Source organism: Penicillium daleae, assembly GCF_028827525.1.
Source record: "Penicillium daleae strain IBT 16125 chromosome Unknown utg000005l_segment0_segment0, whole genome shotgun sequence".
Lineage (NCBI taxonomy): Eukaryota > Fungi > Ascomycota > Eurotiomycetes > Eurotiales > Aspergillaceae > Penicillium > Penicillium daleae.
In genome coordinates, this window is record NW_026623153.1 from 859821 (window position 1) to 884959 (window position 25139).

The 25139-nt window shown below is 52.8% G+C and overlaps 5 protein-coding genes across 5 annotated transcripts; 2 read left to right on the forward strand and 3 right to left on the reverse strand.

The window, feature by feature from the left end:
* Positions 1–1063: 1063 nt before the first annotated feature.
* mvp1 (sorting nexin Mvp1) lies at positions 1064–3590 on the forward strand (the record flags this gene model as incomplete). Its single annotated transcript, XM_056907988.1, has 5 exons — positions 1064–1559; positions 1672–2433; positions 2489–2631; positions 2704–3297; positions 3381–3590. The coding sequence occupies 5 exons, from the start codon at positions 1064–1066 to the stop codon at positions 3588–3590; spliced, it is 2205 nt and encodes a 734-aa protein (XP_056766606.1).
* A 1716-nt stretch (positions 3591–5306) lies between these two features.
* Positions 5307–8570, forward strand: N7458_004607 (Na+/H+ antiporter Nha1; the record flags this gene model as incomplete). Its single annotated transcript, XM_056907989.1, has 1 exon — positions 5307–8570. One exon carries the CDS (start codon positions 5307–5309, stop codon positions 8568–8570), a length of 3264 nt encoding a protein of 1087 aa, XP_056766607.1.
* Positions 8571–9111: 541 nt separating this feature from the next.
* N7458_004608 (tethering complex subunit PEP5) lies at positions 9112–12518 on the reverse strand (the record flags this gene model as incomplete). Its single annotated transcript, XM_056907990.1, has 9 exons — positions 9112–9462; positions 9519–9917; positions 9966–10475; positions 10529–10864; positions 10914–11147; positions 11198–11830; positions 11889–12182; positions 12245–12313; positions 12366–12518. Coding segments are annotated over 9 exons (2979 nt in total), but the record flags the coding sequence as incomplete, so codon positions are not given.
* A 264-nt stretch (positions 12519–12782) lies between these two features.
* Positions 12783–15071, reverse strand: N7458_004609 (uncharacterized protein; the record flags this gene model as incomplete). The annotated part of the gene is made up of 1 exon (XM_056907991.1): positions 12783–15071. One exon carries the CDS (start codon positions 15069–15071, stop codon positions 12783–12785), a length of 2289 nt encoding a protein of 762 aa, XP_056766609.1.
* A 1059-nt stretch (positions 15072–16130) lies between these two features.
* On the reverse strand, positions 16131–19765 carry amdX (putative C2H2 transcription factor (AmdX); the record flags this gene model as incomplete). The annotated part of the gene is made up of 4 exons (XM_056907992.1): positions 16131–18881; positions 18967–19502; positions 19529–19582; positions 19672–19765. The coding sequence occupies 4 exons, from the start codon at positions 19763–19765 to the stop codon at positions 16131–16133; spliced, it is 3435 nt and encodes a 1144-aa protein (XP_056766610.1).
* Positions 19766–25139: the final 5374 nt, after the last annotated feature.

The window sequence follows — 25139 nt, forward strand, 5'->3', positions numbered from 1 at the left end:
TGGTTTATTCTGTTATAATCGGCTAGTTGGTTTTGGTCGCAAAGATTATTCTAGGTAGTTGCAGGGACCCACTTTGGTAATGCGGTGTCCGTTTTGCACCATAGATATTTTCAAAACACATATCAGCATGTTCAGGGCTTTAAGTTAACAAGAGACCGGTTAGGCTCAAAAACTTTGTAAATGTATATATGTTATCACCAGAACAAAAAATATCGGGATTTAGTCAAGAAAGTTCCAGAGGAGGATGGCTAACAGTGCTGGTTGGGTGCAGAATAGGGGGCCGTACAGAGCGGCGAGTGGTCAAGCGGCGGCTCGCCGTCCAAAATTACGGGTGGAAAGGCATTTACATCGATAACTGGAGTAACCACGGATTGGATTTGAAGAACGTCTAGGTGGACTTTTGAAGGGATGGGATACTACCTTAGATGCAAAATAACCCCATTTTTATCAAATAGTGCAGTTAGGTGGGCTCTACTCTTATGAATAAGCAGACCTGCTGTATAACTAGTTAGATGCTGGCCAGGTTTATAACCGCGACAGATATCGAATACACAGGTTCTAGGTCATTGATCATAGTACATTGAATAATATCTCAAATTACTCATGAATCTTAGATATCTTGAGACACATTCTACTAAAGTGAGGTTGTGAAAACTTAATGGGATGAGCATTGTCTGCTGTCACTACTCCCATTTGTGAAGCGGCCGGCACACTCACTTGCGGAGCAGGTTCCAGGGATGAGCGATGGGGCTACCCGTTGTCCAGCTTCCTCCTCTTCAATCAGATCCTCCTGTCTCGTCTCTCTCGCTGAAACTCAAGGAAGAGTCGAATCTTCTCCTCCTCGCATACTCGCTGCTTGCGATTAATGCATATCGGCCCCTCCACTTCAAGCTTCAACCCGCGTTGTGGTCTGTGCGGCCCAGCCACCGACCTCCGACCGAGCTCCGCTTGATCGTCGAGCACATTCGTCATTGCGGTCAGTAATCACCTCCACACCTGCGTTGACAACCCTCCCATATCCGCTATCCGCCACGCGCAACCACTCACGAGTGGCGATCTCCAGATGTCCCTTTTCGGCACATCGCCAGAAGAGCCCTCTGCGGCGGCCTCTACCCCGAGGCCCAAGTCCTCACTTTTCGCCGACGACTCCATCGGTGGCTCCTCGTCCCTCTTCGCGGATGACACCGGCGACGACAGCTCCTCGTCACCCTGGAATCCCCAGAATAATACGGCGAAGCGCACAGCCCGACGGGACCTAGTCCGCACGTTGCTCCCTGTTTCTGATGTGCCAGAGAGCTACGTTGATGCCTACGATCTCATCTTGAATAGCGGAGATAGGGTGGGGGCTGGTGTCGGCCTCACCTCGATTCGAGAGCTCTTGTCCAGTAGTGGGCTGAGCGCATCAGACCAAGGCAAGATTTTGAATCTTGTGGTCTCGGGTGACCACGAGAGCGCGGGTGGATTGGGTCGCAGCGAGTTCAATGTGTTGCTAGCACTGATCGGCCTTGCGCAGCAAGGAGAAGACCTGTCTTTTGATTCGGTTGACGACCATCGCAAGAGTGAGTAACATGAGCGAATGAGCTTTACTCCAAGGCGAGACTATAGTGCTATTCGTGCTTGGTTTCCGCTTATCCTGACCACACCAATGCTGACCAGACAATCGACATGTAGGACTCCCGCAGCCGAATAGCGGCTTCCTCGATCGACTACGAACGATGAACGACTCCCAATCTAGTGGTGCATTTGAACGACCAGTTACACCCCCGGCACAGCCATCTCTAATCCAAGAACCCAATTCCGCACGGTCTCGCCGCTCGCGACGGGAGTCTCTAGGCGGCCTCGATTCTGATCCTTGGGGAAGTCCGGAGTTGCATCGGAACCACAACCATGGATCTCTTGCCTCTGATCAACGGATTGTAAATGGATACGGGAGTATGCGCTCCACGTCCAACGCTTGGTCGACATCCAGGGCCGTTGAAGAGACACACCAGAGCAACAATGAGGTCCCACAGCAGGGTCGCAGCGTAGCTCCAGCTGAGACAGCGGCACTGCCGCCACCCAGCAGTTCAGGATCTGGATGGGGAGGTAATATTGGAACTACCTCGGATGAGGGCGGATTTGCAGGTGCTCCGCGACCGGGCCTCGGTGGCTTTGGGCCTCCTAGCGATGAGCCTGGGGATATCGCACCTCGGCGTCGATCCATAGGTATCACCCGTACTACGAACCCTCAGGTAGCAGAGACTGTCACGATCACCCTTCTGCCCGAGAAAGAGGGAATGTTCATGTTCCAGCATCGCAACTACGAGGTCAAGTCAGCGCGCCGAGGCAGCACCGTCGTGCGTCGGTACAGTGACTTTGTCTGGCTGTTGGATTGCTTACAAAAGCGATTCCCATTCCGACAGTTGCCCCTTCTCCCACCGAAGCGGGTTTCAGGTACGTTTCGCGCTGGTTAAAGCACCTCCAATTTGCTTGCTCACCTTTCTGAAAGTGAATGGTACTCACCTATCAGCGGATTCAAACTCTTTTCTGGAGAAGCGGCGCCGTGGACTCATTAGATTTACCAATTCCCTTGTTCGCCACCCTATCCTTGGCCAGGAGCAGCTGGTCGTGATGTTCCTGACTGTCCCTACTGTACGTCTCGCTGCTTACTCGCGATTTATCCTATCCTTCATTGGACAAAAAGACCTCTGACCTGTCCTCCAGGAACTTTCGGTATGGCGTAAGCAGGCTACGGTCTCGGTCCAGGACGAATTTGAAGGCCGAACCCTCCCACCTGACCTCGAGGACTCATTGCCCGCCGATCTCAACGATACCTTTGAAACCGTGCGCAGCGGTGTGAAACGCTCCGCCGAAATCTATATCAACCTGTGTACTCTGCTCGAGCGATTGGCCAAGCGAAATGACGGGCTTGCGGCTGATCACCTGCGCTTCTCCCTGGCTCTGCAGTCTCTGACCGAGGTGACAAAGGACACGTACGCCGTCGACACTAATGATATTCCAGGCCTGAACTCTGGTATCACCGCCACTGCCCGACACCTTTCGGCCAGCCAAAGCCTGTTGGAAGATGAGGCCCGGGCCTGGACCGACGGCGTGTTGGAAGATCTCAAGGCACAGCGAGACTGCCTGGTCAGCGTACGTGAGATGTTTGATCGGCGGGATCGGTTGGCGCGGAACAATATCCCACAGCTCGAGCGGCGCATCGAGACCAATGAGCGCAAGCTACAGGACTTGCGGGCTCGACCGTCGGGCACCGTGAAGCCTGGCGAGGCCGAGAAGGTGGAGGACTCCATTTTCAAGGTATGTTGCATGCCCCACAGTGGCCCCTGCCGCGAGCTGTTCCTTGCGAGAAAATTTAAAATCTAATCCCGGTCATGGTGCAGGACAAAGAGTCGATTGTGCAGCAGCACGCGCGGGGGGTGTTCATCAAGGAGTGCATCCGTGACGAACTTGCCCACTTCCAGCAGAGCCAGTACCACATCAGCCGTCTGCACCAGGACTGGAGCCAGGAGCGAGTCAAATACTCCGAGTTGCAGGCGGATAATTGGCGGGGGCTCAGTGATGAGATTGAGGGAATGCCGACTGGAGAGTAGCCGGGCCAGAATTAGTCTTTTCTTTCTTCCATTCTCTCCTAGGGAGACTGTGACTGGGATCGTCGTACATAAACCTGAAGGAATCAGGCCCCGGCCCAGGCCACGGCCCAACCCCCGACGTGAGGTTTGTTCTTTTTCTTCTACACGCGCGGGGTGCGCGTGGGCCGCACCCGACTTTGGGTTAGTGAAGAGCTTGGCTGAAATGTTTTGCTTTTTTCCTCACGATGCTCTCCGCCATGTGGACGGAGTAGCGGAGAGCCTGATGGTGGGCCTGGACCCTTTTGCATCCCTGGACTTTGCGGTGGTTTGAAAATCGCCTGAAACCACTTTCTACTTGTTTGTCGATGCTTCGTTGTGTATCTTGGGATTTACCGCGGTTTGCGCTTGTGTATCTCTTTCTCAATTCCCCCCATTTTGTTTTATTGTATTTAGGTTGTTTTGCTGTTGCAGTTGATATACTCCAAGAACCATATCCATGTCTTTCAGGGCGGTGTGCTTTGGGTACACTTCAGGTATAATCAATCGGAGGTGTATAAGTTGTGTATGCTTTATGTAGTTGATCTATCGACTGCTTACTAGAGACTGTATTACGCTCGTCCGTGCCGGTAATTTGTATTAGTACGATGACGTCCATGAACCAGCCGTTCTTCCAGAAGACCCCGCAATCAGCAGCAGCAGTGGACCTGATAGTGGGCCGTTATTCAGATCAGACCAATGAAGGCGAAAAGGAGAGTATGCTGGGCTTGGCGGTTGGCAGGGCTGGAAGGGCGCGGACCTTGGCCGCATGCGTATTGTACGGTAAATCGGATACGCCATGTGCCGCCGATTTGGGATGTCTGAGTCTCCGAGAGTATAAACACTCCTGGGCATCTGCATCCGAAACACGGCTTTGCTGCCATACTTCCATAATCATTTTTTTTCTCAATTGTGGTTATTGACACCTTTTCCACTCGCCTCTCCCTCTCAATTACCCCTTAGACCGACTGTGTCTCCCAACCGCGCCCTGCTCGCTCCGCCCGGCCAAGACCCCGTTCCGCCCGGCCAGTGGGGCCCGAAAGTCTCGGCTGGCGAATCCCGCCGGTTCCAACGAGACTGTCCTTTCTGGGCAAATCTCCCTCGGCGCGCAATCGCTGGCTCTGTCCATCGGCCAAGAGTCCCCCAAGACTCTCTTCTTTCTCTCTCGCCTGGCACTCCTCTTCGCCTTTTTCTTCCTTTTCTTCTTCTCCTCACCAACCACTCCTGCCTCTGCCTGCATGAGACACATCGCGGGCTGGTCTCGTTGAATTCTCATCCGTGCTCCAACAGCCAACGAGCAAACGCCGCCAAACGGTCCCCAGCCTCCCTCTCCACTTCTCGAACACCCGAATACGCTCGGACAGCCACGCAGCTCTGGTGCCGTTTCCGAAATCCCCGAGCTTCTACTTAGGCGGACACGGCTTGCTACCGACCGTGCTGACTGCTCGAATCCTGCCTTATCGGGCCCGACGACTGTCTCATCTCCACTCCGATCATACTCTCCCCTCAAGGCATGAGGAGCTACTCGGATCAACGACGTTTGAGGCGGAAATCCAACTGGTAATTGAATTGCCGTGGTTCGGGGTAAGAGAACAAACATACAAGTGGAGGAAGACCAGAAACGACAAACGTACCATCGTACCTACCTTATCGCAGACAATCTACAACACTTTTTGAGACCCCCGCGGTCTCCATCTCGCCATGGCATGGGACCACCTTGATTTCGATCGGCCGCATCTGGCTTACATGATTCTCGGTGGCTTTACGGGCCTGTTCATGCTGTGCTCGCTTTTCGTGAAAGAGAAGCTCTACATTGGCGAAGCTACCGTCGCTACACTCTGCGGTATCATCTTCGGACCACATGCAGCCAATTTATTTAACCCCCACGACTGGGGTAACGTCGACAAAATTACCTTGGAATGCTCGCGCATTGTTCTGGTTGTACAATGTTTCGCCGTCGGCGTCGAGTTGCCCAAGGCGTATATGGAGCGCCACTGGAAGTCGGTCAGCTTGCTGTTGGTTCCTGTCATGACTTGGGGCTGGTTGATTACCAGTCTGTTTATCTGGTGGATGGTACCCACGCTCAACTGGCTGGAGAGTCTAGTATGTGCGGCTTGCGTCACGGCCACCGATCCTGTCTTGGCATCGTCCGTCGTTGGTAAGGGTAAGTTCGCCAAGCGTGTGCCCAAGCATTTGCGTGACCTCTTGTCGGCTGAATCCGGTTGTAACGATGGAATGGCGTTCCCATTCATCTACCTGGGATTTTATATCCTGCGTTTCAGACCCGACGCTAGCAAGGTCTCGCTGAACTGGTTCGTTGTGACCATCCTCTACGAGTGTATCTTCGGCGCTATCTTTGGCTTCCTCATTGGATACGCTGCTCGTCACGCTATCAAATGGGCCGAGCGCAAGAGTTTGATTGATCGAGAGAGTTTCCTCGTGTTCTACTTCGTGCTGGCCGTCTTCTGCGCCGGCGCAGGTAGTTCACTGGGCATGGACGATCTGCTCATCGGATTCTCTTGTGGAGTCGGCTTCAGTAATGACGGTTGGTTTACGGAGAAAACCGAAGAGTCGCACGTTTCCAACGTTATTGACTTGTTGCTCAATTTGGCATACTTTGTCTATTTCGGATCTATCATCCCCTGGGAACTCTATAATGCCCCTGATCTCGGCCTGACTCCCTGGAGACTGGTCGTTATTGCCATCTTGGTCATCTTCTTCCGTCGCATTCCCATTATGCTTTTACTCAAACCGATTATACCGGATATCAAAACTTGGCGTGAAGCGCTCTTCGCTGGTCACTTTGGTCCTATTGGTGTCGGTGCCATCTTTGCTGCCATTCTTGCGAGAGCGGAACTGGAACATGATAGTACACAGCCGCTTCCTGAAAGTGATCTCAACGCGTCTTCATTGGAATACCCGGCGGATTATGCTGTCGTTCAGCTCATCTGGCCTATTACGACGTTCATGGTTATCTCGTCTATTTTAGTCCACGGCTCATCTATCGCCGTGTTCACTCTGGGCAAGCGCATTAACACCCTGACAATCACCCTGTCCTACACCCAAGCCAACGAGGAAGGCCCATCATGGATGAACCGTCTTCCACGTGTTCAGTCCTTGGCCAAGGGATCCATGTCCTTCCGCAAGGCTGATGAGCTTGATGAGGGCTCTTCCGATGAGAGACTGCCTGAGTACCCCCCAGGTACGTTACCACCCATCGGCATGCCTGGAAACTTCTTGCGCCGTGTCCGTGAGGAAGATAGCGAAACCCAGAGTACCCATTCAGCAAATCTGAGGTCTCTTCGTCGGAAGGGCCGCAAGCACACTGATGCTGGCGGTCCCATCAGCCAGTCTGCCATCATGCCCCAGCGCCGGACAGAGAGCGAACTTGAGGCCGAATCGAAGGAGGAACTCGAAGAACGGGATCGTGTGGATCGTGGATCTTCACCTCCTACTGCTGAACGGGATCGCTTTGGACGCGAGCCCCAGCTGGAGGTCTTCCAAGAGGGTCATCACATGATCATCGAGGACGAGGAGGGCAATGTGCTCAAGACCGAAGATACTAGCAACCTGACTCCTGAAGAACTGGCCCGTCACATCGAGGAACAGCGCAAGCGACTCGAGGAGGACCGGTCTGGAGAGCTTGCTCCATCTCGAAACCAGCCTCACGAGAAGACAGAGGGCGAAGAGATTCAACAGGCCATTGGCGAACAAACTGGTCATCCCGTCGAAAAGGCACGGTCCCGTTGGACCAACTGGACCGGCTTTGGAAAGGAGAAGGCAGAGGAAGCAAAACCAAAAGCCAAGCCCAAGCTTTCCGAAGGCGAGAAGCAGAAGGCGCGCTCCGCTCATGCCTACCAGTTCGGCAACACTATTATTGTTGAGGATGAGGACGGCGAGGTGATCAAGAAATACACCATCCCATCGGGCGAGAAGCCCGCCAAGCCCAAGCCCAAGCCTGAAGAGCAGCAGCCTGTAAAGGACCAAGCACCTCTCCGAACAGGTCTGAAGCGTATGGGAACCTGGTTCGGCAAGGAAGAAGAGGGCGAGTCCTCGCAAGCCGGCCAGAAGAAGAAGCCTGCACCTCGCACGGAGACCGACGACTGGGCTACAGATGACGGTCTGCGTTTCACTCTTGCCCAGAACTCAGAGGTCGACTCCCAAGGCATCGGCCACAAGGGTCGCCGTATGAACAAGCACGAGTTCTTCCAGCAGATCAAGGGCCTGGACGCCAAGGCCCGCCGTGATGTGGTCCAGCAAACCGACGCCCCTGCGTCCGTCAAAGAAGCCGCCCACGAAGACGTCAAACAGACCGCAAAGCAAGAACGCCGTCTCTCTGTCGCCGCCGCAAGCGCCGCCACGGGCGCAATCCCCGAGGAAGAAGACGAGGCGCTCGTATCTGAATCCGTCACAGACAGCGACATCAGTGACGAGGACGAATCTGCCGGTGAACACCAAGGCCCCAACGTTGCCACGTCCCTGGCCAAATTCACCCGCGGCAGTTCCGCGCAAGAACGCCGCAGCAACCTCAGCCCGGCACCACGCACTCGCGACCGTCGTCGCCGTGACTCGGACGACGATGGCACGGAGCGCATCCCACCTTCACGTCTGCGTCAAGAAGCCGGTCTAGCCGCACCACCACGACAAGCCGACGATGACACCGGGGAGACCCCTGCCGAACGACGTCGTCGTCTCGCCGCACTGGGCGAGATCCACAACGACGATTCCTCTGACTCAGAAGCCGAGGCGGGAGCTGCCATTGCCGAGTCCGATAGCGAGGATAACGGTGAGCCCCGCCAGCCGCAAGGTAAAGTGCAATTCGCCGAAGCTGCCAGACCCGCTGCGCAGTCTAGTCCCGGCGAACAGCAGTCTTCCTCGTCTGGTTCCGGCTCTGGGTCTGGAAAATTCACACCCGGCCATCGACCACGCATCTCATGGGGCGGCGAGAAAGGACGTGATCATTAAACCCAATGATCCCTGTCTATGACTCTCGTCTCGCCTCCTCGTATATCTGCATTTCATGTACATGAACACCCTTTGCTTCGCATTACTATCACCCACCTATTTCATGTACTTTCTTCGCTTCCCCCTTCTTGTTCTTCCTTTCCTCCCGCTTGTGCATAGTACATTTCTAGCTCCGAGGATATAATGACCAAAAGGAACGATGTTCGATATGATGGGTCTTCCATGGCTTTTCTTTTTCACGATTGTTATGGACTTTTGCTAGAGCAGAGCGAGATCATTCATACAATGCATTTGGATTTTGTGTATATTCAATTTATGCTCTTGCGTTACCTCGTAGATACCAACAGCATGTTGTATGTCTCAAGATTGAATTAGATGGAAACCTGAACCATTTGGAAATGAAAAGTATGCGTAGTTGGTCGAACCCGAGGTATCAAAATGAAACAAATAAAAGGCTGCTCTACTCTACAAACCCCCTGAAGCGACTATACCAAATGCTCCCCAGCAATCCATTACCCTTCCATCGTACTAGAAGCCCTCATCACCCCCTCCCAAAGAACTCACTCACAACACCAAACCGGTCTTTCGACCTAGTCAACTCCGCCTTGAACAGATCATGCTGATCCGCCGATTCAACCTGCCGCTGGCGGATAGCTCGCAGCGTAGCATTTGTCGGTGCGCAGACGGGGCATTGGGCATCCTCGTCGACACGGTTGAGACAGCGCTCGTGGAAGGAGTGGCGGCAGAGGAAGTGGATGGTGGGTAGGTCGAGGGTTCCGCCGCAGGATTGGCAGCGGCGAGACTGGAAGACGACGGGCTGGGTGGCGAGGTTGTTGAGTTCTTGTTGTTTGGAGGCTGTTTCGGATTTATAGCTTGCGATCAGGCGTTGGTTCTATGATAAGGTCAGTGAGAAGGGTTCATGGGAGATGGAGGGATTGAAGTGCGTACCGTCTTAATCTGCTTGTCTTCGCTGGCGATGTTGTCGCCGAGATACTTCTTGAGTCGGCCCATCGTGACAACGGCGTTGTTGCTGACAGCTTGGATTACCTGCAAGGGGGAAAGAAGGCCATCGTCATGAATGCGTTGCAGGACTTTGTCTAGCTCGTCACCTGCTTCCTCTAGGATCTGAGGGCTGGAGGCAAAGTATGTCAAGGCGTCAATATAGAGCTGAGGTTCATCGGGCCCATATCGTCGTAGTGCTTGGATTGCGCCTTGTGTGTCCTTTGCAGATGTGAATGAACGGAAGATGTCGAGCCGCAGGCCTTCTTGCTCACGGACAAGCGTAGAACCTTCTCGGAAGTTTGATAGATCAGAGAGAAGAAGCACGTTAGAGGTAGATATTGGAATCTAGGCGTGTTAGTCAGGGGGAAAGAGAAGGGTTTTCAGAGCGCATACGTCTTTCCCTTCGATGAGCTTTTTAGCTTTTCCCTCCCACTCTTGCTTTTGGGCCGGATCTTTTGTAGTCTTTGCGGCATCCACATACATCTCAAATAGTGTTGTAAAAAGGTCCACCTTAGCGTCTTGTTTCAGCCCAGGCTGTTGCACAAGTGTCTCTAGAAAATCGACAAAGTTCTGCGGGTGATCTACAAACGCCGAGAATGCCGTCCGTGGCTTCGGGACTTCATATTGCGGTGGCAGCTTCGTAGTTCGCTCCTCTTCAGCAGGGGCTGTCTCCGTTTCCGGACCTTGGGTCCGCGAGGCAGAGCCTCCGGTCACGTATCGTAGTGGGAGAAGTCCAGCAAGACTTTGAACTGCACTTGCTGGCTGTGCCTGCGGCTCTGGCGGTGATTCCACCGTGGTTCGCGGTCGGTATTGGCCCGTGTAGTATACCTTGAAGAGCTCGGTCGTCTTCTCGGGGCAGTGGGTCAGAAGTACCCGTGCATACTTCATCAAGTTGGGATAAGCCTGGGGAGGTTAGTATTGACTATTATGCAACTGTACATCAAGACATCGCATACCACTTCAGGATCTAAACGCCATATATACTCCACGGCCTCGGCGTATTTCTTCGAATCTTCGATCAAAATATCAACAACCATGTCATTCTCGCCGTGCTTCGTGGCTAGGAACGCTGCCTGCTCAAAGTATCCACCTTGGCGACACATGGCGATAGCCGTTTCAAGATCAAACTTGAGCTCACCAGGAGCTTTGATGAATGAGTCCAGCTTGGTGGTATCCTTCAGCTTTGCATAGCAATTCAAGAGGAGGGTAGTGTGGTCCACTGTCGCACGTCCATGATCGTGAAGCTCCTCAAGGTATTCGATCAAGTTATGAATTCGTTGTGTGTCCAGGTACTGAATTGAGTTCAGCGGCAATCTTTTCGAACAATGGGACGAAACTCACCTTCCGAATAACTTGTGACGGCTCAGTATTGTCAATTGCCCTAAGGTATTGCTGCATAGCCGTGTCATAGTCACCACGCTGATATAAGAAGTCACCGTATTTGCGGTAGATAGCGTTCTGCTGCAATGGATCAATCCCAATCTTCTGTGCAAGATTAATGGCTAAAATGTAGAGATTGCGCTCATAGAGAATTTCCAGCCTTTGCTGGAGGCTCTTCTCGCGATACCGGAACACCTATCAGATGTTAGCGACGGACAAACACTGACAAAAAGGTGGTAACAAACTTTTCCATCTGTTGTGAGTAAGAAGAGATCGCCCCATTCTATGAAAATGTGCTTCATCGGGGACACGAGCGACTCGCTGTACGCGATAAACTTCAGATCGGTATCAAGCAGAGTGAACGTCGTCGTGCCAAGTATCTCGTCTGCAGGATTGACACCATACTTGCGCAACGGATCGCCTTTAGCAGAGCCCGCTTTCGGCGGACAGACCAGAGCCACATAGTCATGGAAGGCATTGATAGACGTCTTCGGGCTCTCAAATGCATAGCTCGGGCCTCGACCCCGAGATCCATAATTGTAAATCGCATCCTCTCTAGCAATGAGAATTTGGCCCGTCTCCTTATCCAGCGTCATGCACCCCAGGGCGCAACCGGTATCTTCCAAAACACGCGCAGGCTGGCCTTGTCCCCGTCCCGCGATAACAAGGGTCAGGATTCGGCTCGTCGTTGAAATATAAAGGACAGTCACGGCGCCATGCTGCGTTTCAAGACCGGTAATTGGCTCCTCCGACTCGAAGACAATGCGCTGTCGCGCACCGCGATCGTGAATCAGATCGCCACGAATGATAGTCACCGACCCATTCGCGAAACCGACTGCTACCTGCGAGAGATCGTCCACAACTGCAAAGGCTGATATCTGCGATACCCATTAGCTCTCCTAATCTCCCTCCTTATCATCCTGAGGGATAGCGCACCGGAAACTGCCTCCGCGCATTCTGCACCGACACAGTCGACAAACACTTCGGTCCACCGTCTTTCTTCTCCGTATCGAGGGCCCACACTTTGAGCACCGGTTCATTCGACAGATCCTCCGCTACGGTCACAAGCAAGGACGTCCCGGCGATCTGTTTCATATGCGTGATGGACCCAACATCATGCGCCTTGAACGAGCGCAGCACGCGGAAGGACGAGGAGACGATGTGCACAAAGCCATCGACAGTGCCGAGGAAGAGGTTCGCCGATCCGGTGCAAAGGCTAGATAGGTCGGTCTGCGGATGTTGTCAGCTGTCAAAGAGGTGTCAATGTGAGAGTGGTGGAATGGGGGTCTTACCCCGAACAGCGCGGAGCTGTCCTCTGGTAATTTGACGGGGACGACGTCGATGAAGTTGAACGCTTTCCACTGTAGTAGTGTTAGCTATGTATCGAATGGCAGTATCTTGGGAATTCCATACTGATGTCAGTGCCATTTGGGCTGCTGGCCATGCGTGGTGGGCATTGACGTCGGAGACGGAGCTGGCGATGGAGGCCGCCTGGAGCTTCCCCCGCTGGGCGCTCGGGCCACCTGCGCCTTGGTTCCTGCGGATCGACAGTCTACAATCGACAAATCTACAAACGTATAAAGATCAAAGACAAGACACCAGGGTCTCAAGCAACACAGTCCATCTTATATTAAGATCATGAGATAACTTCGTAGCAATCGTAGCAAATCCTCGCTCAAAGCGCATTGTTCATATCGTCAACGTCAAAGCAATGGGGGAATCAGTGTAAACCCAACAACACGCTATGCTAGCAATAATTTATGCAACCGAAATCATAACGACAAACTATATCCAAGTTCAAAAGGAAAAGAAAATTGAAGCTGTGACCAACTATGTTGGTCTTGCAGGCTGGTTGGAACGTCTGATGTCCTTCATAAAGTCGAAACTCTGCTGCAACCAACTACCAGCGTCCGCGATGGCCTGGCTGAGGTCGAAACTTTCTGTGCCCTGGGGAGCACCTTGTCCATCCTGGGCTGTCGTGGGCGTTGATCCACTCAGAGCAAACGGCAGGAGGGTCCCTTGCGTGGTCGAACGGTGGGTAGTGGTAGGATCTGGGCCCTGATCAGGGTCGTGGGGACTCGAATGGGCTGTGTGATAGTCGTGGTCCTGAGAAGGCGAGGGCATCCTAGGTGAATGGGCTAGGCGATCCGTGATGCGAGGCTCTTCAGATCTGTTCTCGCCGAGATTATCGGGCGAGAGGTCTCGGAAAGCCTTTTGCTTCTTTTCTGTGCTGAAGGTATACGGAGTGACGGCATCGATCATGCATTGCGTGCTCATAGCCTGTATCCTGTCTTTCGACAACCTCCGCAAGCTAGGATTTAACAGTCCTTCGGAGGCCTGCGGACCATATGGTGTTTCATGTGCCAGGAGTGACTCCTCGTCAGGCCCTAACACGGTATCATCCGGTTCTGCGGGTTGGATGAATTCAGGCTCGGGGCTTTCCAAATCCTCCTGGAACGACCTTTGGGCATGAAGCAAAGCGGCCTGCGTCGACAACTGTGTGTCCGAACTCTCTTCCGTATTCTGGTCCGGATTTGTCCTCGGCATTGCGGTCGAATGTAAAGATGGTATGCGATCTGAAACTCCTAGAGGAGCAGGTACATGTTGTGCAGACGGCAAATTCTCGTAGGTATTTTGCTCAGTCTGCAATTGGTTTTCTTCCTCAATACAAGTTGAAATACCTGCCTCATCGACGAATCTGAGGTCCTTTGACGTTTGGACGGGTTCATTTTCATTAGCACCGTTAGAACAGTCATTAGCCAAGGGTTCGTTCGGTTCCTCCGGACCGTCTGGCTCAACAACTGCGTCGTCTATTTGCTCGGTGACAACGGGCACGTCAGAATCCACTGGACAATTCATCTCAGCGTCAGAATCCACTGGACAATTCATCTCAGCGGAGGCATCATTTTCAGCGCCAGTAACGGGGGCATTCTCAAGTGTGCAAATTACAGGAGCTTCTTGCACTTCGGCGACAGTCTCTTTAGCAGACAGATCTTGCGGGATTTCTTCTTCGGCAGCGGTTGAAACAGGTGCAGGAACCTCGACAGAAGTATTCTGTACAGCAGAACCGATGTCTTTAACAGGAGACTGTTTTTGTGCCTTGGGGCTATTGTTCTCCTGATGCCATCGTCGATACTCAAACCGCGGCAACTGAGACGTTGAAGAAATAACACGAAACGATGATGCGGCCTGAGCATCGACACAAGGAGAACTCTGATGCGTTGTTGACTGCCCTGGTGCCAATATTTTCTCCGCAATCGGGCCACGACTCTGGTCCACCGGCGCCGTTAAACGAGGACATTCCGGCGAGATATCCATGCGCTCAGTCGCTATTGTCTCCTGACCGACTATAAGGCTTCTCGAACCCCTCATCCGTGAAGGCGTTGCGGGAACCCGCACCTCCAGAGTACGCAAAGTACCACCCCGACCTTTATTATCCGTCGGTCGAGATGCGATTTTTGGAGTCGGAGAGCTGGGAGGCTCAATTTGCGTGAAATTCGATCGTTTCCGGTCTTTCTTCAGCCAATCTGCCAGTCCGCCAGCAGCGAAAGAGTGGTCACTGGTGCGCCACGAGGACGTCGTCTCTTTCGGTTTCTTGATCGAACGTGGTGTCGTTCGATTTTGTTCGTCGCAGGTTGCCGCTTGCAGAGGCCGTTTCTGTGCTGATCGAGACGTAATCGGGGAACTGGCATTTGGAACCGGCGCACTCGGTGACTGTACTGTCCTGTGTGTAGCAGCTGGAGGATTCGGTGCAGCAACAGCTAAATCTTCGCGATACCTCGGATTGCGCAAGTCGGTCTCTTGTACGACGCGGCCTGCACTTTGTATAGCCCTCTTTCCGCGTTTCTTCGCCTGCTGATTAACGATAGCCCTGCGGTCCTTTTTCCACGGATTCCGCCACCCTTGATCAAACGGGCCCTTTAGCGAAGCAGAAAGAATGAACAACGGCTGGCCCTGGAGATATGACTCCGCCAGCTTCTCAATTCTCTGGCGTTTAGCCGCGCGCTCGGCTTCGGTGAGCTCATCGTCCGACGCTGGTAGCTCATCGCTCACTAAATCGTCCGCGGAAGGGTCGTATGTCTCAAGGCTGAATGGCGAGACGGCCCGGTGGTAGGGCATCGGGGCTGGATCTGGACTAGGCGTTCAAGGTTGAACTCGGCAATGCGATGTGGCTTCGGAGCTGCGGTGGTGGCACACTGCAGCGACGCAGCGGGATAAAATGGTGTGTTCAGGTTTCTCGTCATTTCTGAACGAGTAGAAGGAAGGTTGAGACGTTGCTGGCGCAGAGTTGGCGCCTGACGCGAGAAGCACTTAACGCGTTAAGGGTACCCCAGCAACGGCGGGGGATTATGTAACCGCCCTCAAGGCCGCAGTGAAGAAGTCGACTGCGTACGGAATATATCGGAAATTCCATGACGAAGCGAAACATGCACTGTAAATTTTGATTTCACAAAGAGACATGATAGAGGTCGTTTGTCTGAGAAATATGAATTTTATAGCGAGTCAACTATAACCTTACACAGCGGGCTGAATACACCATCCAGACATCTATACCAGAGTGACCGATAGAATAGAATGCAAGGACAATCGTATTCACACCAAGTCAAAATCTGCCAAATTCAGTGAAAATTAAAACAGATAGCTACAGTACCTAGTCCCCGTACAAATCTACCAAGTACATCAACAAACACGAGTACTCGCAAAGCGAGAGTAGAGGAACGAACTCGATTCAGTCAATCATCAGAAGCACACAACATTCAATACTCTCCAAAATATGACAACGCTAGCATAGTGCGAATACCCAAACTAGTAGAATAACAAAAAACACGAAAAAGACATAGCATGGCATTCGTCTATGATAGATTTGATCCGGGGGTATCGTATCAATATCGAAAGCAGGGGGTTGTGACCAACAATCAGACAGGCCAGACAGGCAACGAGGTCGACAACAATATAACAAGAATGGGATAGAACATTCCATCGTGACATGGACGAACTTGGGATAGATGGGATAAAAAATGCCTTGCCTGCCCTTGTCTTACCGTTTCCTTAAATCTTTAGTTGATCATGACACATCAGCGGGATAAGACGGAAAAAAAATACACATAAACATCAAATAGAAAAGATGGGGATTGGAAAACATCAAAGAAGAAAATAAAAATAAAAAAGGAATCATCATTAAGAAGTCATCATAATGGCATGCGAGCACGAATGCTCCGCACGCTCCTTCATCCGCATAGCCTGCGCCTCCAGCGAGCGGGCCATCAACTTCGTCACCGGCCACACGGCGGCTCGATCGAGCAGACTCGCCGTGGCAATCAATATTTTACACCCGTACCCGCCCTCGACGACGCTGGGCAGGCGCTGCATCACGCTCAGCGCAGACATGGAGTTGCTGTTCTGCACGGTGCGCTGCATTTTCGTCTCGATGCTTGATAGAATCTCGTTGATTTTGTCGATCAGCTTGCAGTCTTCGTCTTCGAGCAGCATCACCCCGGGAACCTGGGTTAGGTCGATGTCATCACGACCGAGGATACCCAGGTATGGGCCGACGCGTTCTTGGACGGTAGTGATCCATTCGGCGAGGACCTGTGCGCAGTCGAAGGAACACATTGCGCATTGGATGGGGAGCTCGCGAGATGAGAACTCCGCGAAAGTATTACCGAGGCGGTCGGACATGGAAATTGAGTCTGCGGCATAGAAAGCTGCTTTGCGAAGATGCTTCTCACGCTTGGATTGGCCGGTCTTGTAGACGCCGGAGAGAGATTGCATGGGCTGTTCTTGAGTCAGCGTTTGGGAGATGGCCAGCTCGCCAACGCCCAGGTCGTTCACGGACTCTCTCCTGGCATCGAGGGATCCGTTGAGGGATGGATCCAAAACGTCGTTGATAGGTCCATCGGCTTGGTGGAAGACCTCCGTTCCCCGCGCGAGCTCATCTGCCATTGCATTCCAATCACGTTGCCAGAAGGCTTCCTTGCATCGACCCAGGTTGACAAACAATCGAACATATGCCAGATCGAGTAGTGGGATGCTATCCGCAGACAACGGGCCCGCTCCAAATGGATTGGGTCTCTCCAAGCTGTGCACGGGGTTGCTCGCCCAAGCTGCCTGCCAAGCTCGCAATGCTGGTTCGATGTGTGATTGCATAGCCTCTGTTTCTTGGGCGGTCCATTGCCGGCCCATATGCCTTTGCCTCGTCTCCCAGATATAGTTGTGCAATGAGTATATGAGAACGAGACAGCCAAAGGTACTTGGCCGGTTCTCACCATTCGTTGGGTCATCCGTGCTACCGCCACTGAAGAACAAGTTTGACGACTTGTTCTGGTGTTCTCGTTGACTGGCAGTCAAAAGGGAAGTCAAAGCAGCCGAGAAAGACACATTGTTCTTGGTGGCTGTCTGTCCGCCCATCTTCTTCCAAGCCTGAGGCGACTCGGCCGCCCAGAGATCCTCCTCACAAGGAAGATCCAACCGAATTTCGGAGTTTGTGAGGGCGGGCGCATGGTTGTATGCTGAAACGAGGAAGCTGGAGAGGACAAAAATTGCGTAGAGTGTACGCTTCCGCTCCTCAACCACCTTCCAGTTCAACCAGTCGCGCCGTTCCTTTGGCTGGGCGAAAGAGGCAGATGTCCAGTTATCTGTATCCGAGGGGTCTGAAGCATTGAATCCAGTGTTGAGATGATCTTGCGGTAAGTTCTTGGGATCCAGGTGATGCGTGAGTTCTGCAGCGCGGGCCAGACTAACGAGAGCAGCGCAATGCGTACTTGCAATGTCTGCAGACGTCTTGTCGCCGCAGGTATGACCGTAGATCACATTGAGCAGCATAGCCTGTACCAACCAAAGGGGAGTGTTGTGCACAGAGTTATCGCGGACGGAATTGGCACGGCTCAATGCGGCAGACATGTCGGCCTTGCGTCGCTCTTCCAGGTATAGCTGAATCATCTTCTTTGCGGCTTCGAACAGATCCTTCGAAGCAGCAGTATCGTACTCGTACAAAGCACCGATGGCAGCCATCGAAAGGATCAAGCAGCCACCGCCTCCCGCAACGCCAGTCGAACTGAGGTTAAGATGTCCGCTCGGTGTGCGCAAGTTGCTCGTGTACTCGGGAGCCTGGAAGTTGAGAGTCGGGATGTGAAGAAAAGGCGAATGGGGATGGAAATAGGTGATATACGCCGAGATATAGCGCTGCATGTCTGAGGTGCTGGGCAGTTGACTGGAGGTGTTGAAGCCAGTTGAGCGAGCGAAGAGCTCGCGACTACTGAGAAGACTAGAAGCGGGCTGAGAGTACTTGCGGTGATTGAAGCCAGTGGGTTGGGACATGCTCGCTAGTAGAGCCTGTCGAGTGGAGTCTGTAAAGGTATCCGTTGAGACTGGGGAATGTTGACTTCGTAGGGCACTATTCGGGAAAGGAACGTTGAGAGGATTAGGAGATTCTCCGTTTGTTGCCATTGAGGATGAAAACATACTCTGCGAGTGTCCTCCCATCATGGGCTGGCCGACCGAGGTCATGGAGGGAGGGGTGGCATAGGTCTCTACGAACAGGTTCTGGGCCATCAGCGACTTGGGCGACACGGTCTCTGGCGGGATCCCCAATTCGTTCAGCGTCGTCGGCGAAAAGTCGATCGCGAATTGGTTGGCGGACGCCGCTGTGTGTCCGGGGAATGGGTTGTGCCAGCCATTAGAGATGGGAATGCGGTTGGGTCCGTCCAGCATCGCCTCACTAATACCGCTCTGACTACCCGTACTCATTGCCGACGGCGAAGACTCGTCGATGACCGAGTCGTTACCGTTCCCCAGTACGACGGCCGCATCGAACCCATTCATCCAGTCAAAGTTCATCTCCTCGTCCATCATGGCATCCGGATGAGGCATCCCATGGTGTTGGTGGCCGAACGGGGAGGACGGGGGAGTCACCAAAGCCTTGGGGAGAACCTGCAAAGTGTAGTTGAGCCGGGTTTATTGTGCTGCCATGGCCCATCAGCATTCCATCAATACCCAGATCGAAGCTCCCATATACAGGAGCTGTCCGCAATCCACCAGCCATATCCATGGGAAGTCCCGACGTTTCCAACTTAGGCAGACCATTGACTGGTGGATGACCGGAACTGAAGCCCCTATAGTCTACACTTGAACCTAATGATGTTCCAAGACTGGGGTGGTATGCGTGGCCCGATTGACCGGGCGCGGAGGATGGGTTGCTTCCATCAGGAATACCCAAAGCCGATGTACCAATGTGGCTAATCGTGTTGGCACGAGGCCGCATCGAAGCGGAGCTGTTAGCGATGGAGTTCTTGCGCACACGATTGGCGCCCGCACCCGCACCCGCAGCACCCGTACTCTCTCTGCGACCGTTTCTGGGCCGCGAGGATGGGGTCGTTGTCATATGCAACTTCTGCTGATGCCGCAGCAACAGATCACGGCGAGCGAAGCATCGTGCGCAATCGGGGCATTCAAAGGGCTTTTCCTTGGTGTGCGAGCGCTCATGACGTTTCAAGTGCTCCAATCGCGCGAAGGAGCGACCGCAAGTGGTACAGACATGAGGCCGTGGCTTGTCTGTCTTGGGAGGGGGATATTGCCACTGGCGCCGTTTTGGCCATTGGCCTCGGCCTGCTTCTTAGTCTCCTTCGACGGGGCTGCCGATGGAAAAAGAGGAGTTCAGAATTCGTGGGAAAAACTTGCGGTGAGTTAAATCGACAGGGTTGTCGCAAGAGGAAACACTTACCAGGCATGTTTCCGGGAATTTCGTTGATACTGGCAAGATCCACCAATTGCGGGCTTTGGTCTCGTTCGTGGCCGACCATAGCATCTAGCAGCATCCTAAGAAGATTATGTCTCTTGATCCCTGGGGACTGGGATCAATGCACTGTTCTCGAGCTGAGGAGAATAGGTGGAGTATTCGCCGATGTTTTGCCAACGCCAGAACAAAAACTGGAGGACTCGAGAGGTTTGTAGAGAATAGTGATAATCTCGTTGATCGGAAGAGGTATCCGTCACTCTTTCCAGAGGTGACGATAAAGCACGGACTGGGGTAGTTGAGTGATAAATTTACACGAAAAAAGATCGCATCAAGAACTGCACGGTCGGGATGACATCAGGTTAGCATGTTCCTTTTTTTTTTTCAGAGTACGCGATAAAAAAGGACAGATTGAAGGATTGTCGTTCGTTGCCCCAATACAGGGTAACTGACGAGGCTTATCAAGGACGGTGCCGGGGTAAGCGGACCAGGGACCCACCAGATGATTGCGAGCGGGACGAAGCAATGTACAGACGGCCTTCAGTCCAAGAGATGACTCTGCGTCTCAACTAGCAAGATCGCAAAGAATCCAAAAGTTCGAAGAAACAGGATCTGAGGACCTGCGACCGGTGGGCGAGATGGATGGTTCACGGACAATGGAACTTCCAGACTTGGAGGGGCGATCGAAGTATCAGCAAGGCAACCGGGGTCGAGTCTTCCCTGGCCACGAGAAGGAAGGCAAATCTCGGGAGGGTGGCTTGCAGCCGATGGAATCACTCACTGGGAATGTGAGATGAATTCGAAGTCGCGATGTCTAAACTTGGCACGTATCCATTGAAAGGAGAGATTGCGGGCTTCAAGTTCAACTGGGGCGGCTCTTTGCTCACGACAGGTCGGGGGAGCACGGGGTAGTTGGAGTCGCCGGAGATAACCGAGATCGCGGGCAATTGCAGATAAGCTCGATAGGCGGCGCAACGAGGATGGAGGTGGGAAGTAAGGGGAGGAGGGGAGGATGGGAATGGAGGATGGAGAGTTGTGAAGGGTCAGAAAGGGATTCGAAGGGAATGAAGTTTGGAGAAGTTGAAGGACGTGAATTGCCTCCGAGCAACGAGCAGGTCCAATGCTGGAGGTCCAAGTACCTAAGTACTCGGCGTGGTACTCATACGGGGGGCGTATGTACCTTACGGACAAGCAGAGACCGGCGGAGGTTAGCGTAGGAAACGTGGTGTGGTCCGGTCGGCGCGTATGGTACATACCGTATTGACACACCCGGTAAAGGTAAATCCGGTACCCTGTACAACGGACATGCCAATCCATGGGAGCAGGCGTGGCAGTAGTGGCAGTTGCCGGGAGCACCGAGACAGACTCCGTAGAGAAGTTAGGTACTCCGTACAGAGGAGAATATCATATATATGCAATGTCCACGGCAATGTACACTCTCTCGACACCCACGAGGATGATCCCCCATACATACTGTACATTTGGATAGCTTGATCCGCCTACCTGATGATATTATTGTCCTCCAACTCCAAGCACACTCCACCATTACCGCAGATACCACCAGTGAACAAAGTGGATCCCCGCGGACCGGGCGGCCTGGGGAACCAATCGCCCAGCCTCCATTATCGACTTGACCAGCCAGGGCCTGTCCAGGGCCATTCAGGATCAGACAACGTCCATCGCAGGTGCACGAAACGGCCGATGGTGAATGGTCCGCCTCGACAGGATGAGCCAAGGTACTGCCGGAACCGGCGTAGCCTCAAATCTTCCCGCCACGCACTGGCCGGCTCTCGCCGCTCATCGCAAGAGCCAGCCCACCAGTTCACTGGTTCCTGGGGGGCACTTATCGTCCTGCTGGAGTACGATTGGCGTGCTTGCACAGGACTTCCTCCACGCAGTTGCCTAGTTGGGACATTAGTGGCGTCATGAGCCTGCGCTAGCGATAGGTCGGGTATAGTAACCCCGAGCGGAAGGACAGGCTTTGTAGCTGTCTGTGGAAATAAATGCTGGACGCTTGGGAGATAGTCTACAGCACCGTATGATACTCCGGGTTGACGGCAGCTGTCGTTACCTCTCGTTGGTCGGGTATCGTTCTTTTCGTGGCCTTTCCTTGGTTACTCACTCCGTCCGGGGTTTGTACCGAGGTGGACATTGCAACGGGACCCGCTTCAGGAGCTGAAACAAGCCAGTGGGCCATGATAAGAGATACCGTGAGATACGGCGGCAATAATGACAAGAATAGCTCAGATATGGAATGTCGCCCGGTTTGGACATTTGAAAAACTCGTCATAGTTGGCTGCATAAGATCATGACTGGCAAGTATGAAGGGAAAAACGAAGAGCCTATTATTGTTGATCTGCTGAACACAACTCCGGATAACTGATTGTTTCTGGAGTCCCTAGTTGGCACTAAAAATGCCTCGTGTTCCCCCCCCCCCCGGCAAGGTACCAACCATACCCAATCTTTAACCCAGCCCATTTACCTTCTCTGATGGGTAAGTCAACATTCCCAGGCAGATCAACCTCGATAAGTAGCAATTAGTGATCATTCATCATGATTATAACATGCTAAATCACTCTGATGTTCCTTCCAGGTAGTGACAGTAGTAGATAAATCTCCCATACATCCTTCCACGCTTGACTCTTTCTCTGCACAAGCCACCCCGTAACTCGTACTTTGTATCCCACAGACGAGCTCCCAAATACCCAATACCTAAATACCAAAATACGAAGAAAGGGCGATTATAATCAAACCGCCCTCGTGACTGGGCCTCTCTTCACTCACGATCGGCAACGGTCGCAACAGGAGCGACCCCCAGGATGTGTGGGATCAGTGGCCCCAGTCGCTGTTTGTGGGAAGACATCCGCTAGGACCTCCGTCACCACGACTGGTCCAGTACGGAGTACTGTCAGAATTGGTGAGTAGTGACTAGACCGTCTATGATGTGGCCAGGTACCCATCGAGATCCACCGACGAGGCTGGGGCAGAAGCTCCAATGGGCGGAAGGGTCCGCAGACCCCAAAATAAGAGAGGGCCATGCGCCATTTTTGTGGGGGAAGGCCGCGACAGAAGGGTTCGTGTGGGGGATTTCCCTGAGGCCAGGATAGGGATTCGTGGAGTAGGAAAACTTACTGGCAGTCTGCGGCGGCTTGAGGCGGTCCACTGTGTACGGAGTAGTAGTGTCCTCGCGACTGTCCTGCTTAGGCTGAAGTCTGGCCTGGCAAGTTTTCTGGGGATGTGGCTGGCAATTGGGCGGTTGCGGTCATGTCCCGGTACCATTCTTGACTTGTTGTCTTGGAGGAGTCCTCCGTAGTATGGCAATAATCATGGCTGTGGCAAAAAGATTGATCGAAAGGGATGGACAGCCCATGGGCGCATGGGAAAGAAACGAAGATGCATGCGGAAAGAAGTTCAAATCAGTGGTTGATCCAGCAGAAAGAATGTGCCTGGCCTTGTTTCCAACTCTCTGGTGAGTGGCCTCTGGCCACATCCCCGGATTATTTCCATTCGCTGCCCACGGCCCCTTATCCCTTGAGTCTTTCTAGAATCTGACTCGCCCGTCCATCGGTTAAACCGCCTTTTTGCCTTTGGCCGACGCACGTTGCAGCCACGCCGATTTGAGTTTGGGTCGCAAGGAACGAGGTGAATAGACGAACGCGCTGCTTCATTGGCGCGCTGCGGTCCATCGCTGGATCGGTGTGGTGACTGTTGATGCGGCTGGATCTGGGGTTGGCATATTCTTGGGGGCGATAATTTTTGTGCAGCCTTGCGATGGAAGAGGAGAATTGTGTTGGTGGGTGAAACAATGGTTTTCTTGTCCCGTCATTCTTCTAGAAGGTCATGTATAGAGCTAGAGTAGCTGTGGGCCTGTGGACCTGTAAACTGCTGCACTGTGGTCGGAAGGGTCTCGCCTCGGATGTTGGCGGAGAGACAAAGACGAAGCATGACTCTCGGAGCACACGGAGTACTACTGTAATGAGTACTTTATTTCCTCGGTCAATACAGATCCAAAAAAAGGTGATCATTGTGAAACAAAACCAAAGAAAACAAGACTGCTTGTTGCCATAGCACTCGAATTAGAATCTCAATCTGGTTAACTAATAATGCCATCGCGTCGTTAGCACAGCCGCCTTCCGGATATCGGCCCCAAGAGTAAACTGTAAAAAGACATTTCATACTGGAGATACTTCCTAAATCCACCCCAGACTCCTACTCCCTCGTCATGCAATCTGCCTGCACCTATTCGCACGGACATCTCGTTTGCAGAATCCCCAGACGGGCCCCATGCACCACTAGCGGACTAAGCGGGCCTCAAAGGACACTAGGGGCCACTAGTGTCCTTAGCGCAAGTCTGAGAGACGCTGCAGGTGACCCGAGATGACTCAAGGAGGGCTGAGGGACAAATGAAACGGCCGCACGGCCAGCCACTCTATGCATCTCCGAAGCTGCAACGCGGGTGGGATGATCTTGGGGGTGGCTCTAACGGAGGGCCAGGAGGAATGCAGTGGGCAGGACGGAATGGAAGAACGAATGATTTGACTTGAACTGATTCCTGCGTATACCGTCTGGGCTGGGCAGTGTTGCTTGATAATAAAATGTAATCAATCAAAGTTTCTAGATCAAGTAATACAGAATTATGGAGTCAATTGTTTGCATAGTATCACCAATCCTTTGGGGGGTTTTGGCGTTTAGCAATTTACTTTTGTACGCCGTATTCGCAGCATCTTCATGCACGGCGCTCGTTTCTGGACTGCCCGTTGGCCGTCGGAGTGTCGGATGCTTGTCGCTGGCTTATTTTCCACCACATGACCTTGAGCAAATTTCGAATTTGGTGTGCTGTAAGGTTGTTACTGTAGGAATATTGAACAAATACAGCACCTGGAGTCAACGAGTGACCCTGTACTTTCCTTAGCGCAAGTCATTGAGTTTTGCTTTTTTTGTGAATCCGGGGACGCATCACTGTAGCTAACTATTCGATACGCTAGATCAGTTCAATCACTATTACTTGATTAACGGTCAATATTGCGGAACTCTTCGCTTTTGAGCTAAGTATATAGATTGACGGAGTCGTTATGCCCGCTATTGTAGACGGCTGACACTCTGGTCCCTTACCACGAGTGAGTTTATGGATTTTTATTTTCAAAAAATCGCTTGTCCAAAAAGACCCTCTTTGTCCAGCAGAAGTCAATCCTCCGTAAGCTCGCCCACCCTAATCCGCTTACATCCCTAGGGTAGGGCCAGCATTGCGCCACGGCCATACTCACCAGTCATATTCAACCATTCCCCTGGCCAAAGAATAAGAATGACCGTAATCCGTACAGAAGACCGATTCCAGAAGACAGTGACCTGCCTCATCCGAGCTTCACCGGGTCAAAGAAGTCCGGGGGGGACGCACTCGATCACTACTCGATCGAAGCCAACCCACCCTGCACCATCCAAACGTTATTGCGTAACCG